The 18,721-nt window shown below is 34.9% G+C and overlaps 1 protein-coding gene across 2 annotated transcripts in view; it reads right to left on the bottom strand.

Annotated features, from left to right (window-relative positions):
* Positions 1 to 18,721, bottom strand: part of LOC136036121 (DNA-directed RNA polymerase I subunit rpa2-like) — a 121,523-nt gene that overhangs the window by 1,922 nt on the left and 100,880 nt on the right. For both annotated transcript variants that reach the window (XM_065718142.1, XM_065718151.1), the window contains exons 17-20: positions 17,440 to 17,602; positions 12,203 to 12,340; positions 3,290 to 3,417; positions 812 to 976 (exon numbers count right to left, since the gene is read on the bottom strand). In XM_065718142.1, the coding sequence (XP_065574214.1) occupies positions 812 to 976; positions 3,290 to 3,417; positions 12,203 to 12,340; positions 17,440 to 17,602 (594 nt within the window). The remainder of the gene's footprint in view (positions 1 to 811; positions 977 to 3,289; positions 3,418 to 12,202; positions 12,341 to 17,439; positions 17,603 to 18,721) is intronic.

An 18,721-nucleotide genomic window follows, 5' to 3' on the forward strand; every position in this document is an offset into this window, starting at 1 on the left:
CCGCGAGAGGTATTTTCTGGAAGGGGGAAGGTAAATACCTAGACCCATAGACAGTGATAGGATGAAGGGAACCTCATTATCGGACATAAAAAGGAGAAATAAACCTGGCTTTAATGGTTTGTGACGTCCGATTTTCTTTGTTTTTGTAACAACAAAACTGAGATTTTTTTTAAAATCATTTTGACTATAATAACTCAGTCTGGGCACATGTCACGCCAACTTCCAAATTAGGAATTCATTTTAGGTTAATAATTGTTTAGATTTTGTCATCCTAAATTATAGAACTTTGACTCAATAACTAAATATTTTCGCACAAAATTAGTAAAAATACTTAAGCAGCCATGTAGGTTAAATGTTACTCAATCCCACTCGATATGCATGATCAAAGTTTGTCTTAACAATGTTTCTTCTTTCAGTATCCACGTGTTACAAATTTAAAATACTTGACGAGGAAACACTGTATATTCTGTGAGAAAGCCAGCTTGTCTCTTGCGTACGTGCACTCTCTAGACTCTGAAAGAAAGGGTTTCGTTTTTTATGCCCTTCCGGCTCTAGTTTAAATTCTGTGTTCATTCACTACTACTACTAATAACAACTCACCGCAGCACCAAGCCGCCTGGGGCCCATAGCAGTGTTATTCTCGTACATAGGACTAATCACTTTAATGTAGTTGCATGGTATACCATACAAGGAAGAGCTCTACCTTCGGTAAAGCTCTTCTATCAACAAAATCGAACGCTCACTCATAATCTATAAAAATGAGGACCAAAGGTGTTTGACAACTCCGACTAATATCAAAAATCCAACCTACCAGAGTTAAATCAGACTGATACATTGTTCTGTCTATGAGAAGATCCGATGTTCCATGAGCTAGTAAAGTATCTCTTTCCATTTCACCGTAACGAAGTCCTCCTCCCAGTTCTCGTCCATGCTGAGGTTGCCATGTGAATCGATCATACCCTTTTCTAGTACGAGCCTTAAAAAGAAAAGAAATTTAAAGAGTAACAAGAAAAGAGTCTTTTATAGTTTAATCGGAAATAAAACAAAAATCAAAGCTTGATATAGTAATGAACAAGAAGTAAAATGCTAAAAATATCCACTGGTTCTTTGCTATTTTGTCAAATACAGGCTTCCTCCTCTCATAAACAAAATATTCTTTCAAGCGTCGTAGATTGGTAGATCTATTTTTGACCATTTTGTTTTTATTATTTCTAATCAATAGATGGTTTACGCATTTTCGGAAACCCCAGTATTTACTCATCTAGTTTCATGCAAAAAAGATTGTAAATCCCTAATAATAGGAGTTAATTACATCCTAAACTAATTATCAGCAAGTCTCCCCTGAATATAGAATAAATTTATTAGCTTTAATGGGTTAAGGCTGACATGAAAATTTTGAGGAAAAAAGAAATAATGCAAAAAAAAAAAATCCAAAAGGGAAAGTACTTGAGGGTCATTGCAGTAAAGTAAAATGAAATGATATATGAGTAAATATAACATTATTACAAATAAATGACTATGTCCGGGTGCAAAATGGCATATTCTGTTGTTAAAGCAAAATTTCCTAGCATTTCCTACCGACGTTCTTTCTAGTTAATCTAGCAAAGTGGCCACAGAGCCTTGCGGGGGAACTGGATATTTGATGTAAATGTTTGTTGTTTTTTTTTGTTGCACAATGATAGATATAGTTTTATTATCTAAATTTATTGCAAAATGAATTTATCAATTGACATCTATCTATTTATTTTACCAGTTGTCCTTGTAGGGAGTAAGGGTGTGATGGTAAGAGTAAGACCACAAGTGTTCAGCTAAAAGTTAAGACCAGAGTATGTGGTCCATCTGATTTCTAAAGGTTACGAAATGATGAAGACTTTAAGATGCGAGTTAAGAAAATAAATTTTTTTTTACAATAGCAGTCAAATATACTAAGTTAGACTATTACCTTACGCTGGCGTCAGAGTACACTTGATAAATAGCGATATGGGTCTCTTTTACTTTGCAGAGCAATACTACTGCTTTCGCAGCTGCTTTTTTCTCGCGGTCGGCGGTTTTTAGCTCCAAGGTGATAAAAGATGCAAACTCAAAAGTTTTCCTGGGCATGGAAATCATGAAACGGGACGAAACTTTTGTAAAATTTCCAGTAGTTTCACAAGAAAAAATAAGTTTTTTCCCTCTTACTGTACATAGAGTCAAAACAAAACTATCCTCGCTGGGAAATGAAACTTATTCGGAACAATTTTATGTAGTAATCCTCCAAAACATTAGATTATCTCTCTGACAAACGGAGAACGAAATTCTGTATCTCTTCAAAATTTCTGGGAAATATTTTTCCCAGAAAAATATTTATGATGTCGAATGCCGAAATATTGATGTCTAATGCCAGATTCCAATTTTTGGGTTGTTTTTTTTTTGAAATTTTTAGGTTCAAACCTCTTGCAAACAAGCACAAAATACAACACCAAAAGGTAAACTGGCAAAACAGTAGAACTCATTATCCAAGAAAATTCTCACGATGCTTCATGCAGTTCCAGACGAACCTTCCAATATTATTTATATCTAAATGACACGTACTTTTCAAAAATTCGAAAATCCAATTCTCCCCCCGACCTCCCTACCAAAAATCTTCACCTATAACTCCCTCAATTCCTTACATTCCCCTAAAAATAATACAAAGAATCATCCATCTCTTCGCACATTGGGCAACTGTAAGAACCGTCCCTCAATCTAGCTCTCCCTAAATATTTCCTTCGTTCTCCAAGAGGCGTAAAATTTCCCCTTATAGATATTACCCGTTTCAAACCTTCCACACTTAATCCCATTTTTAGATGAACTTCTTTTCCTACTTTATTGACCTTCTTTATTGAACAACCATATTGTGCTTTTGAAGTTAGCTTTACATTTTTCTTAGATTGAAAGTTATAATCCTTGAAAATAAGACCATTTTCCAATCTTTAAGCAAGTTTAGATCATTTTCTGAGAGACAATCGTAGAAATATCATGATTTTTGATCAACGAATGGACACGCCTGAATGGGTCCAATAACATTTAACTTTTTTTTTTTTTTTTTTTTTTGTATTTTCAGTGCAACAACTTACAAAAGGAACCTTGTTGAGAAACTATATATATCAGAAGAAACTTGTGCCTTGATAATGAACGCAGCATTCGCCTTTAGGCAAATACCAGGTTATGGGTATGTGTACACATAAGTAGCTATGTGAATGTAGATGTAGGTATGTTACATATCTACTAACACATAAGTAGACATGTGTACACACACAGTGCATATTACCTGTTGCTTGTCTTCAACCATTTGACGAAGACGTTGGTAGTGAATCATGCCAACCATTATTTTATTATCGATTGGTTCTCCTAGTGCTCCATTAATGGCCATGTGCTCACTTCCACGAGGCATACCAGCTACAAAAGAAGAAGAATATTTTAGAACACTTAGAAACACCTTATTTTAGTAGGTTTTATATTGACCCAAAAGGCATAAAAACTTATCAAAAAGAGAAAAATTTATTATGACAAAAACAACAACTACAGTTTAACGACAACCCTGAGAAGTAAAAAGAATTGTCCGAGGGGGAGGCAAAAATACACTAAAACAAGAGAAAAAAAAACATTTCAGAAGCCACTTCTTAATGGACACCACAAACCTTGTCAAAAAACAATTTCAACAAATGTACTATTTAGTTCGTACCTCAAGGACCAGAATTATTTACTTATTGATTTTCGATGAGGGAGAAAACTCACGAATCTGTCTAAAAAAAAAAACAGAACACCAAAATCGCAAATATCTACCAAAAACTTCGATTCAGTACAGTTTAAATAGCATCTGCTTTTGCTTTTGTTTTAGGATTGATCATAGAGGATGGAATCCCTTTCCCCGCAACTGAAACGAAAATGAAATAAAAACAGAAATACTCTAGTACAGAAAGTGTACTCTAGGAAATTATTCACACTACCCAACAAAGAAAAATAGTTAAATTTGTGAAAATTTTATCTTCTTTCATTTAGATTGGATCTAAACAAACCTAGACATTTAATTTAAATTTAAATAAATCAATCAGAGTTGTTATGCATTTTCCTAGGTCTGCTTCGTAATGCTGCGTTATAGTGACGCCGGTATGGTATTTCAGTTATAGTCAGAACCCATTCTTACAACAGGCCAAAAACCCGGGTGGAACCTGATTTCATGGATCATGGTCAGCTTGTTGTCTGTTGGAACCTACCCACACCTGCAGTGGCGTAATGGGCTAAAAAAAAAATTACCATTAGGCATCTGAATGTAATATTTTATAGTAAAAAAAGAAACATTTAATAGCCACAAGGTATTCAACGCATTTAATATACATTTAGCGTTTAATATACTATAAGGAGGCTAAAGGTTTTGATATATTTATATAAATAAAATTGACAAAGTAGAATTCTTTTCTATAATAAATAAAATTGAATAAGTAGAATTTGAATAGTGTAATTTTTATTTTCATTTCAATGCTGTAATAACTGGAAAAGAGAACATTTGTAATATAATTCGCTTTCAGTGAAGCGCCAATGACACAGTAGGCGTTAGATTTTTACAGTTAGGGAAAAAGGCATTAGCAAAATTCTTGTTTGTAGTAAAACTGAATTTGTCGTGAACGGTTTTGGGAAGAAATAAGATTAAACTAAATATTTGGTATATAATGATATCAGCTGCTGAAGAGACTATCATTTCAACATTTAATTTTACTGTAATGTAGTTTTTATTTTCAATGTTGTAATAAGCACGAAATTTTTTTTTTAATATAATTCATTTTCAGTAAAGCGCCAATGACGCCGTAGGTTTTAGCCTTTTACAGTCGGGGAAGGAGGCAGTACCCATACTCTTCTGTGTAGTGATTTTTGTTCGTTTCAATCTTGATTCGCATTTTAATTAAATCTTTATTCGTTTTAAGATTTATTGATTCATTTATATTAGTGCATGTTGCATGTTTGTTTGCTTTGATTATTTATTTAATTCCTGTTCGTTTTGGGTTTGATTAATGCTACAATAGTAAAATATTTTTGTTTGTTTTAAGCTTGACTTGCATATTCAATTTTAGCTGTACTTGTTTTAAGATTTATTTGTTCATTTATATTAGTAAAACAAAAGAATAATAATGAAAGCAATACGAAGCCGGAAGAATGAACAACAAGAAAAGTGCAAGAAGAGATAAGAAAACTAGAAGCAATATTTATTTTAAAGGATAACCAAAAACAACTGACCCCCCTCTCCCTTCCACCCGCAAAAAAAATGTGTTTAAGTTACTCCAACCGCATCCAGCTAATAAGAGTCCAGCCTTATGCAGGTTAGATTTTAATTACTTTTAGTTTTACTGACGAACAACTCTGATTTTCCCGTTCTGTTCTTCACTTGATGAGATGCTGTCTTTTTTTCTTATTGTTAGACGATTTGGTTCTTTTCTGGTTTTTATCAGCATTGAACATGCCTCGTTTGACGCATCTTAGCGGTCTTTTTTTTTGTCTTGACTTGTCCTTTTTCGGTGGCTGGCGTTAATTCCCTGGAAAATACCCCACCTCCCCTCCCGCGCAGAAAATACTTACCACGGAAAACATCCCTCCGCGGAACCCCACCCAAGAAAATACCGCACCCACGCGGCTGGTTGGTCTCCAATCCCTCTCGACTAAAAAAAAAGGAACTAGAACTCTTAATTTCTGATCCAATGGGCACGCTCCGAAGTTTCTGTGACCTAGAGATGGATGTGTGAACGAGGAAGGGACAGTCCTCCTCCTGTACGGAGTAAATTCTGCACATTTTGGGGTTTAGTGTTATTCTTTACTTTCATAATACCAGCGACTACCAGAAATATTCCCAGACATCGTAAGTAAGTAGATACCAATTTCACATTTTTGATGCGTTTTTGAAGTTTCTTCTGTACCCCTCCCCCAAAAAAACCATTTGCTGGAACATACCCTTTTGCTGCCTTTTTGCTTGGACACTTTACCACCGAGGTAGGATTACCGGCATGATTTTAAAAACAATCAGAAATTTAAGTCTTCTTCAAATGAAAGTGCGCTATGAAAAATCTTTTACCCGAAATAATTCACAAGAAATTTTCTGGGTGGAATTTTCAGCTAGAATGGAATTGTCTTAAAAGGAATTTTCCTGGAGAGCTCAGGGTGGGGGGGGGTATTTTACGTGAAAACAACTTTCAATGGTTTAATTTTTCCGTAGGTAAAAGAAATTTAAGGAATTTTTCATGGAGGGGGGGGCAGATTTCCAAAGTTATTTAAAAGCAATCGGAATTTAAATTTAGAAAAAAGTTTCTTCAACTGAAAGTAAGGAGCAAAATCAAAACTTAAACGGACAGAAGTTATTACGTTAAAGGGGTTGTTCCCTCCTCAAGACCTTGCTCTTTACGCTGAAGTTTAAATTTTGTCCCAATTCTTTAAGAACGACTCTTGAAACACAAAGGTCGTTTAATTAGAACAATAATAAGCTTTTTTTAAAGGTACTAAAAAACTTAATCTTAAAGAGGGGGATATTAGAGCGAGAATAAGATAAATTATTTTTTTAGTTAATCAAACAGTTCGTGGTAACGAACTGTAGTAAGGAGCAACCCGGCTCAATAGTAACCAAAACTCTAAAAAATGGAATTTTGATACCAATGGCTATATCAAAAGAATCGCATTTTAATGCTGGTTTTAAATATATAAGTTTCATCAAGTTTAGTCTCACCCATCAAAAGTTACGAGTCTGAGAAAATTTGCGTTATTTTAGAAAATAGGGGGAAACACCCCCTAAAAGTCATAGAATCTTAACGAAAATCACACCATCAGATTCAGCGTATCAGAGAACCCTATTGTAGAAGTTTCGAGCTCCTATCTACAAAAATGTGGAATTTTGCATTTTTTGCCAGAAGGCAGATCACGGATGCGTGTTTATTTGTTTTTTTTTTTTTTTTTTTTTTTTTTTTCCCAGGGGCGATCGTATCGACCCAGTTGTCCTAGAATGTTGCAAGAGGGCTTATTCTAACGGAAATGAAAAGTTCTAGTGCCCTTTTTAAGTGACCAAAAAAATTGGAGGGCACCTAGGCCCCCTCCCACGCTAATTATTTTCCCAAAGTCAACGGATCAAAATTCTGAGATAGCCATTTTATTCAGCGTAGTCGAAAAACCTTATAACTATGTCTTTGGGGACGACTTACTCCCCCACAATCCCCGTGGGAGGGGCAACAAGTTACAAACTTTGACCTGTGCTTACATATAGTAATGGTTATTGGGAAGTATACAGGCGTTTTCAGGAGGATTTTTTTGGTTGGGGGGAGGGGTTGAGAAGAGGGGATATGCTGGGAGAACTTTCCATCGAGAATTTGTCATGGGAGAAGAAAACTTCCATGAAGGGAGAGCAGGATTTACTAGCATTATTTAAAAAAAATTAAATAATAAATGTGAAAAAGCGTTTTCAGCTGGAAGTAAGGAACAGCAATAAAACTTAAAACAAACAGAAATTATTACCCATATAAGGGGCTCACCTCCTTATGATACCTAGCTCTTTACGCTAAAGTATTTTTAGTAATTTCAACTATTTATTCTACGGCTTTTGTGATTCAGGGGTCATTCTTAATGAATTGGGATAAAATTTAAGCTTTAGTGTAAGGAGCGAGGTACTGACGATGGGGCGAATCCCCTCATATATGTAATAAAGACATGAGAATACAAAAGTTCTTTACGTAAGCTAATTTATAAGTTACGTAAATCTTTTACCAATAAAAAGATTCGTACAAAATTAAAAGTTCTAGTTGCCTTTTTAATTAACCAAAAAATCGGAGGGCAACTAGGCTTCCCCCCCGCTCTTTTTTTCTCAAAATCATTCGATCAAAATTATGAGAAAGCCATTTAGCCCCCCAAAAAATATGCAAATTTCGTTTTGATTATTCCTCTGCGGAGAGCCAAAATCAAAACATGCATTGATTCAAAAACGTTCAGAAATTAATTAAAAAAAACGAGTTTTTTTAACTGAAAGTAAGGAGCGACATTAAAACTTAAAACGCACAGAAATTACTTCGTATATGAAAGAGGCTGCTTCCTCATCAACGCCCCGCTCTTTACGCTAAAGTTTTTTACTGTTTTAAAAAGAAGAATTGAGAGAAAGAGTCAAACTTTAGCGTAAAGAGCGGGGCGTTGATGAGGAAGCAGCCTCTTTGTCTCTGCCAGGTCCACGTTTTCAATAATGAGGGGTATAAAATAATGGAATAATTCGGAAAATGATATGAATAAGGGAAATTTGAAAGAAATTTTTTTTAAATCGGTATGGATTTTAGTTTTGTTTGTTTTGGAGGAGTATTGATTTAAATTAAGATGTAATTGTTTGTTGGTTGGTGAGTGTGACCCCACAGCATAGACATGGAATGTAGTTGCTACCCCTGTGGTATTATTATTACTATATTTTTCTCTTTTACTTTTTTCTTTCTTTCTTATTATAGTGAATTGAAATGATTTTATATGTATGTGTTTTTTTTACCTGATTTAACAGAGGTCAATTTGCTGTAAAAAGTCACATTTGCTGACACAAAAATATTGGAAACTATGACGAGACGTCCAGTGACGCACTCAAAAATAATTATGAGGGGATGCTGACCGGTCTCCGGGCCAACCAACGGAAAACTTAAAAAATCCCTTAAAGGAAACGGTATTTTAAGGCATTACTTTATTTTAGCTCTTTAAATGCAAGTTTTGAGTAGGTACTAAGGAATGAATGATAAAATCGAGCAGATTAAATAAAATTTAAAAACAGAAAGTAATTTTTAGGGCGGCCTAAAGCTCCTTTAGCCTCCCCCTCCCCGTGAGTGCGCATCTAGAGACGTCTATCAGAGCCTAATTTGCTGGCTGTTGCCTTTGTATGGATAAGAAACAAATAAATACAACCTACATTTCATTTTGCTCAGCGATTTTCTTGAAGCCTAAGGGATTTTAATTCACGGTAAAGATAGATTAAATAGATGCCTACTTAAGATATAGTAACAAAAGATACACTTCTTTTTTGTATCAATTTAAGATTCAATTTTATCGAGGTATGATTTTACTTTTAATAAAAATAGGTATATTTGCCCAGTATATTTATTTGTTAATTATATTTACAATTAGTATATAATTAGCAGAAAATAGAACAAAAAATATTATAGCTAAAATTAGAATTAGGAAGTTATATGGTTAAAGTTGTATGTACTAAATTATATATTATATTAGCACCTGATCGCAATAATAATAATTATATGTAATTTCATAATTGTTTTAACTAAGTATTATTTAATAAAAATACTTTTCATATACTGTAATAAAATAAAAGTGTTTGTTTAGTCTTATAAAACTACTTAATTTGTATGCCAACTTTGACTTTTTTTCCGACCTTAGGTAAACATCCGCCTTCTAGCAAAACCCTCAAGTCAGTTACAGCTGCAAAAGTTGTTCGTTTCAATGTTCTGTATGTATAAAGGTGACGTTCGTTAAATTTTCATCAAGCCAACTTCGTTAGTTTGCTTTATTAACGACTTACATAAGCCAAGTCCCTGTCATCCGATCTACAAATCGCGTCCTAAATAATATAACCAATACTATATACTACAGTACATGCCATCTATGATGAATCTGATTTTGAGTCAGATCTTTCCATGCGTAGTAAGTCTATCATTACACAATAAATACAGCAAACAAATAAAGTTTGGTGTGCTTTAAAAATTATACATTTTGACCTCCCCCTCCGCTCCAGAAAAGAAAGAATCAAAATGAAATCCACAAAGTATTCCTTTGGAGTTTTTAAATAAACACAGAATATTAAATGTCTGTAGTAGGCTTTGATAAACTCATTCATCAGATAAATCCTAGCATATTTGATAAAATGTAGCCCCTTCCTTAGAGATCTCGCATTGACCATGGCCGAAACTGTACCAAAAACCACCATAACCGTTACTAATGGCCGGGTTTGAATGAATTTTCCTTCCCACTGTTAGAGACCAAAGATTGAGCAAGGATAACCAAAACCACGACTATTTCTAGTGGCCAGGTGGGGCTCAATGAATGAATTACACTTGCCTACCCTTAGAGACGTCGGATTAAGCATGGACACCCAAAACCATGACCGTTACTAGTTGCTAGGTTTGATTCAAGTAATTTCATTCAATCCAAGATTTGATTCAATAAATTCCACTTACCCACCTCTGGACACTAAAAAATGAGCATGATCACCAAAAACCACACGATCGCTAGTGACCAGGGTGGGTTCAATGAATGAATTACACTCACCTAATTCAACACGCCTCAGATTGAGCATGGACACCCAAAACAAGGTCCGTTGCTAGTGGCTAGGTTTGGTTCAAGTAATTTCATTTAATCCATGAAAATTCCACTTACCAACCTCTAGAGACTAAAGATTGAGCATGGAAACCCAAAACCCCAACCATTGCTAGTGGCCAGGTTAGGTTGAACGAATAAATTCCACTTAGCCACCATTACAGACCTCAGATTAAGCATGGACACCCAGGAACCAGGAACGCTAAGTTCGGTTCAATGAATTCCACTCACTCACCTAGTAAATAAGTTGGTAACAAGATACTTCTAAGCCCCTTTTCTCACCATGGGACCAAATAAGGCGCAAAACTTAAAAAGGCACAAATATGATCCTGGCACTTCAATCTCAGCAGCCTTTATTGGGACTAGTAATCCTTTTATTGCCCCCCTCCCCCGGGAAGATAGGAACGGGTACGAAATCTCCCAAAAAAATACAATTGGGACAGTCACTGTTGCTTCTCATCAACCTATCTTGATCTCCAAAATCATTTTTGGGCGATGTTCTAGTGAAAACAATTCAAAGTGGATAAGATCAGACCCAGACCCTAAAAGGCATATGGGAAGAATTTAGCATCATTGTCGCCCTCTTTTTTTTAAATTCCGATACCCCTTTTTCTGTAGACATCAAAATGACAAGGATTTAGGGATCTTTTATTGAAAAAGAAGCCGGTTTAGCTGAGGACCACTAAAAGGCTAGTTTTAGTTACCCTTTTAACCGACCGTATAAAATAAAAAACAAAAAGCTGTACAAAAAATGTGCTTCAATACCACCTTCTAAAGCTATTCAAAGACAGTTTGAGATTGCTACGATACGTTTTACGGATGACAGCTTACCATAAACTGAGCTTTTTGGGCATCTATCGGGGACCAGACGAAAAGCAGGTCGTTCCTGAATAGAGTGAGAAGAGGTAATAAGAAACAATTTATAGGAATTTTTTCTTCATGGAAGGAGGTAAAGAGGGAAGTTTCGGATAATTTAGAGTGGAGGGGCAGCGTACGCAGCTGTGTTGGCTTCAGGCAAGTCGGTGTTGCAGTGAGTTATTGTTAGTAGTAGTAGTAGTAGTAGTAGTAAGTCGTTGGATCATATCCTCCTGCTAGTTGGATCACAACTAGACAAATTTCGGTCGTTCTCTTGGTCTAAGCAAATTTCAGATAATTAGTTCAAAATAAAACTTATTTTAAAAAAGAAATCAGAATTTGGGATTACAAGATTTTTTAAAAAATCTGGAACAAATGCAACAGTTTGATTCTAATTTTCATGAACAGATAATTCCAATTTTCTATGTGAGTTTACACGACATTATCACCAAGGAATCACATTTCAGAACTAGAACAGTCAAACTTTGCTTTTTTTTTTTATTTATGCAATTAGGCTAAAAATAAAAAGCTGCAAAAATCACACTTCTTTTTAATTTTGAGGAGCACTTTTCTTCCTTTTCACGACCTCCATATCACGAAATAGTGCAAAATTTTTATGTTCTACCGTTTGTGGTCTGTGACTACTAATCATCAGAAAAAAAATCTTGGAAAGCAGTAATGTTGCTGTACGTTATAACTGAGGAAAATTTGTTATTTCAAGTCTCTTATTTTTAGATTCAAGTAAAAGAAGTAACCATGAATAGAAGCATAGCCAATACGCATGCGCAAGGAAAAGAAGGACTATGAGGGTAATATGTCAAATAATCAATGCGATACCAATTGAAAAAAAAAATTTATTGCAGTTTAGTTTTGTTTCATCTATTGTTAAACTACAGTAAATAACAGGTTTTCGTAGACAATAAGAACAAAGCAATATTACAAAAGCAAAAAGTATTCAAAGCTAAATAAAATAAGAAGCAACGTCGAAATAAGGGGAAGGGACTTGAGTTACCTCGTTCTAACATATCATTGAAGTAATCAAAGGGATCTTTTTTCTGGCCATTTTCCTCATATGTACGAAACGCAGAGGCATCTATTACTTCAGCATCATTTATAGCAACTACACCAGCAATTGCTTCTAACAACATGCCTAGAATAGAACGATTGAATATAAATAAACGGATTAGAGAGCAAAGAACGACAATAAAAAGTTCATTTTCCTTCCGTTTGATTCCGAAAGCCGCGGTCATCTTGTGCTTTCAATGAGTACCTTCTAGGGTTTATTCAAAGCAGCAGATACGCAACTAGAAAGTCTGTAAAATGGGGCTAAAACCTGAAGCTGTCAAGACTTCCCCTTAAGTAGCGATTCTTAAGGCAATTATTGGTAAGAAACTGAGAAAGCTGTTCCCTGCTGTGCTAGCTTAAGGTAGTATGGTACAGAGATGAGTTATCAGCAGCAATAATAGTATCTAAAAAAAGAATAAAGATCCTCTACATACATTTCCAGGACCTAATGCGTTACATCGACGTTTAAGCTGTTGGAATAGTACCTAAGCATCTAATAGTTATCTAAGCTTATAAATTTTACCCATATGCTCTGGGTTTCCTCCTGAAATTATAGACTAAAAACAAAAAATTGTCTCAAGAGAGGAGGAGGACGACACAAAACAAATTTTTGTTGGCAATATTCCATACCATCAAAACCCTTCAATGAGTTAAGAAATGAGACTTTACACCCCTTAAACTATATCATGAAGAATAAAACCACCCGAAAATGTTCACATTTAATTCCCTTTAATTTTAAATCCCTGGTGCAATTTTACGGTTTAAATTCAAAAATTATTTTTGAGTGTTACAACTTTAAAAAAGAGTTACAAAATCACGCAGCAAACAACCTGTCAAAGATGAAATGAAAGTAAAGCAGACAATAAATAATTTTAATAAACATTCACATATGAATGAAAATATTATACTCAATAAAAGTATGTTTTTTTGGCGTTTCTTGATTTTTTTTTTTCAAATATGAAAATTTCAAAGTTTCCATTTTCACTTTTTCATCAAAACCTAGGTCTGTGTGAGCCATCGTCTATTTTCCTTTCATTTTAACGATGGGAACAGAACAGCTAAAAGCACGGTTGTCCCGATCATGGCCGTATTCCACCCCCCCCCCCCCCAAGCCTCTTCTGTATACATACCTGACTTATGACTTTAATTTATCATGTCCGTATTTCCCACCTGAAACTCTTCAAATCGACCAAATGAATACTAAAAAATGAGCCTATTGAATTTTCAAATTTATGAATAAAACAATCCTAGAAATCTACTGACAACAACCTTTTTGGGGGTTCCGTTCACCATTAAATGCTGCCTTTCTGGAATGAAAACGAAATAGGTACAAGTTATATTTTGGGCTTATCTATAAGGAGGAAGGCTGTTGAATTCCGAGCACTTAGAAATAGTAAATTTATTATTATATGTGATAAATGAAACGTTGACAGTTATCACAACAAGTTGGGCGGAAACAGCCAGCGCCTCTTCAAGGACAAGTACTGCTACTACTATTACTAACAACTCACAGCGGCAACTAGCAGCCTGAGGCCAACACAGCTATGGAAGCCCTCCTCTGTCCCGATTTAATCTATATGTTATAGAAATTAAGAAATGCAATGTTGGTGCTGAGCTATATATTATGAACTGAGCCTATTTCATAAATTACACTTAAGTATGCTGCATATAATGAACCATATTTAACATATATTGGGTCGAATGTATGTCTGTATGTCCGCTATGCATTACTAAACTCTTCCTTCGCCATCGCAGAACCTTTAAAAAGTTATTGAGTATACTCTTGTGAAGAAGTTAGATATAATTTTTTTTCCCGCCTCAAAGGCCCAATTAATCTTTCGAATGCTGGTCATGCTAGCTGAAATTAACGACCCCTGAATACCAATATTTGACAGTTTGCTTCCATTCACAATATCCATACTTTCTGGATATGAACTAGATCTACATTGCATGGGCAACGTGAGGTGTTGCAGCAACGCTTGTTCGGCTTAGCCGAGCAAAGAGTTGCGAGAGCAACACTTTGGTTTTGCTTCCTCGCTTCGATTAAACGATGAACTTGTTAATCTGTAAGGATTTTAAATTAAACGAGTCTCCTACATGTCTTACCACTGGAACCAAATTGATCGTACCATCAAATACACCGGAAACAAATAATAGGAACACCAACTCACAAAAGTTTCAAACACCACATCACAGAAGATGATTGTAGCCTAACAGCTGATTATTACTTACAAGTCCCCTTCATGTCTTACTTACCCCTGGAACCAAATTAGTCTTACCATCAAATACAACGGAAACAAATAATAGGTACACCAACTCGCAAAAGTTGCAAACCCCTCATTGCCGAAGATGATGATGAGCTAACAGCCCATGCTGCTTAAAACTCCCCTATATGTCTCACAATTGGTTATTGCCTATTTTTGGTTTCAGTGTGTACCTTAGTACTGAAGCTGTCAACCCCTTTAAACCTTCAACTGGTATATCTCATGAAGGAATTTTTCTACCCAAAAATGGATGACATACTTTGATAAGCTCATCAAGACTATCGACTGTCGTAGGATAAAAAAATCTATCTGACTTAATTCAAAAGTTGACTTTTCTGGGGTAGGCCAAGTTTCTAACCCATCACTTGGAAAGGAGCAAAGGATAAACTCTAATTTCTTTAGCAATGAGAGAACTTTTAAAGTTTAAGAGGAACATCTGATACCATTTCTCTACTGCAATCCCAAGTGCGAAAAACCGGACAATAAACTCAGCTGAAATCATGGACAGAAATGGGTAGAAACAATAGATGGCAGCACTTTCGGACCCGTGGGAAAATGCTCCTTTACTGTTTCTGTAAATTTTTCTATTTATCAGTCAAAGAAGATATATTGGCTGTGGGGCCGGTTAACTGCCGTATATATTTAACACTTGTGGTCCATCTTCAAATTGAAACTTGCCTGCTAGAACAGAGCTTTCCACTCGAAAGCCGAAACATGGTTTGATGACACGAAATATTGACAGCATAACTTCAGATAGTTCTCTTTGACATAGACTATAAAACACTTCACTTCACACACTATAGGCTCTGACTCAAGGATAAGCAAAAACCATCCTTTTTGGCCTCAGACAAGAGTTCTACGAAGCTTTCCAAAATACAAAGTCATATTCATCAGTCTGGCCTAAGGTCCACACTTAAACGGACATTTTTACGGACACCTAAGGTCCGTAAAAACCGCAGAGGTTAGACCCTTAACACTTTGTAGGAATAAGCTAAAATCGGGGTGCCAGGAAAAAAAAAAACACGACAAAACCAAAGTGTCGCTCTCGCAAAACAATTATCCAACAACGCCCGATGGGTAAGTTTATAATTCTAACCTAATTTTTCAAATACTTTCAAGTTTGAAAATACAACCGTTATTTTAATCGGGAAAATTTTGCTGAGGGAAATTGTGAGTGAGGAATTTTTTATGGAGGAATTCTTAAAGGTATCGAAGATTTTCGAGAAATCAGCAACCCTAGCTTAAACCAGAAAATACCGTCAGTCTTAGAAACATTACAGCGTCAAATTGGCGTAATTCGGAATAGAAAATATGGTGAAATAATCCTTAGAGTACCAAGGACACTAAATATGAAATCTGATTCCTCAAACTGGTATAGTGGAAATTTACATAGCCATATACGTGTAAAGAAAATATGAAGCCCCGGGAACTCAATTTTTAAGGAAAAAGACCTCGATATGCAATCATGTAGTTTTACGCTAAACGGACATCAAGCTTGAAAATAGGGAAATTATGTAAAAAATCAGCAGAAAATGCGCGAAAAAGCAATATCATCACGAAGCTGTAATTTTTGTGATTACTTTAGCAAAAGACAAACAGTGTAATAAATCTAAGCAATGCATTATAATATATATTATTAATATCATTCAAGATTAAGCTCTTCAAGTTGTTAGTTGATTTACTTACCTACAAAAACATCTTTTTAAAAAGACCAATTACGCTATTCTACTCTTTTACATTTATCTCTTAAGTTGACTACTAGTATATAAATAGAATCCTTGTCATTCAAATGATACCACTTTTATTACTTAATTTTTATTTATTCACACTAGATTGCAACTGTTCAATAGCTCCTCTGAACATAACAATTGTACCACACTATCAACTAATGTATTGCTCGAAGCAGATCAATTGAGTGTTACAACCATTCAGGTAGGCTTTTTTGTAAAGAAGAAAAATTTCCGCTTGTTTCTTTCCACTATCCAGAGTGGCAAAAAAGTCCACAGGACCCATCTTAGGTCTATTTTTACATGTAGACCTCGATTTTCTAAGATTTTTCTTTTGGTTGTTCGAAATTATGAAGTTTTAAGGGCAGTACGTTTCTGAGAGTATTGCCATGTTCAGAATTTTTTTCAACGAAAAATTTGTAATAATTGTACAGCAACCAAAAGAAAAATCTTAGACCATCACGATTTTTAGGTATGAATAAACCTAAGATGAAGCCAGGGGAAAAAAACATTATTATTTGATTCAGACATATTTATTTCAGAAATCAGAAATTTCTAATTAGAAATATATCCATATTAAGCACCAGATCAGGCTACTTAGTCATTCACATATTAGATTGTTAAGATAACTTGTTGTATAATTGAAAAGATTGTTAACATAACAAGCATGGCTTAAATAATTTTTTATTACTTACATAACTACACTTGCAAGTTTTTTTTTACAAAGTTATTTCAATAGGAAGGATATGCCAAAAGTTATTTCAATGTATAGCATGTGCATAAGTGTGGATTAGTATTTTTTTTTTTAGAATAGTAACCGAAACTCTAAAAACAAGAATTTTGATATCAATAGACATATCAAAAGAATCGACTTATGTTGCTGATTTCAAATATATATATATTCAGAATATATTCTTCTGAAGCTGTTTGGTTGAGTATTTTTTCAAGCTTTCTTTGCTTATCTTTCACCCAAGATTCTTTTTTTTTTATATTCAGCGCCAGCTATTGCTGAAAATTGCATAACTGCATATGGAGGTCTAAATTTTATAAATATTTATATTTTTGCAGATTTGCAGGTACGACATAATACCATCAAATTTTATTCTGAAAAATCCATATTCTGGCAATTTTGTTTCTAAGTTACTGACAATTATCATATTAGTCTTTAGATCTATCACCTACAATTGACTTACCGGCTGTCATTCTTGAAGCTAGACCATGAGGATTGAAAATAACATCAGGTCTGACACCACCCAAACTAGGAAAATATGGCAGATCCTGTTCTTCGACTAACATGGAACAAACACCCTTTTGACCAGCTCTGTTTGCAAATTTGTCTCCAACCACTGGTATTCTCTAAATAAAATGTGACATAAGAAGTCTGATATAGCAAAATAATGGTAAAATACCCATTGTCGGGTAAGTTACCGTTATATAGCCAGATAAGGATAAAATACCAACTACTCACGGGTTAAAATTTCACTGGTAAATTTATCGGTGTTTCTACTACAGCCTAAACTCACTTTTTTTATTTTTATTTATTTTTTTTATTTTATTTTTTTTTTGGCAAAACTTGAAAGTTTGAACAGTTTTTCGGCATTAAAAATTATAACGAATTTTGTTTATATAAAAATTGTAAATTTTCTAAATTTTAAGTTTGTTCACAGCACAATAGCACATAATTCCTAAGTATTCACAATTGAAGTCCACTGTAAAACAGGGCCAGATAAAGGGGGGTAGAAGGGATAAGCGCCTAGGGTGGCACACCCGGGGGCGGGAAAATACGCTGAAATTGCAATATTTTAGGCAAAAATTGCAATGTTTACAGTATTGATGGTGCGGCAGGGGGCGGCAAAGTCAATATTTGTCCACCCCCTCCTCCCTGAGAAAAAAACCTAACTCAGGTTCTGCTGTAAAATCATGTCTTTTCAGTCGACGGCTGGTACATTACCTTCCACAACATAAGAAATATGAATGTTTAAAGGAAATACTACGCTATGTCCAGGTCTGTCGATTCAAAAGGTCTTATTCTCTCTTATCAACAGTTGAAACGCCTGTTTGACTCTGGATTTGAGTAACAGCCCCCAAGTTTACATTTTTTACTGCGTTCTTCTTTTCAAATTCCGAAAGAACCTTTATCAGTCTTTATTAGGCCCCCATCCATCATTCCATGCCCAGAAGCACATGGTCTCAATAGAAGTTATTTGCTGTAGAATATCCTGTACAAGTTTTCTTCCAACTCATCAGTATATTCCAATCGTAAAAATTACAATATCCCTATTTCCTTTTGCGAGGGGAATATGATGACGCATACACCTTGCATTGTTCCAACTTTATTGTATGCTTATTGTTGAACAAATCTGTTTGTCTATCTAACTATCTCTCTTTACAACTAGATTGTGTTTTTATTCCCTAAAAAAACAGAAATAGAATGTTCCATTTCCCTCGAAACAGATTTCCCGTACGAATAAAGTA

This window comes from Artemia franciscana, chromosome 2 (assembly GCF_032884065.1).
Source record: "Artemia franciscana chromosome 2, ASM3288406v1, whole genome shotgun sequence".
In the NCBI taxonomy this organism is placed as follows: domain Eukaryota; kingdom Metazoa; phylum Arthropoda; class Branchiopoda; order Anostraca; family Artemiidae; genus Artemia; species Artemia franciscana.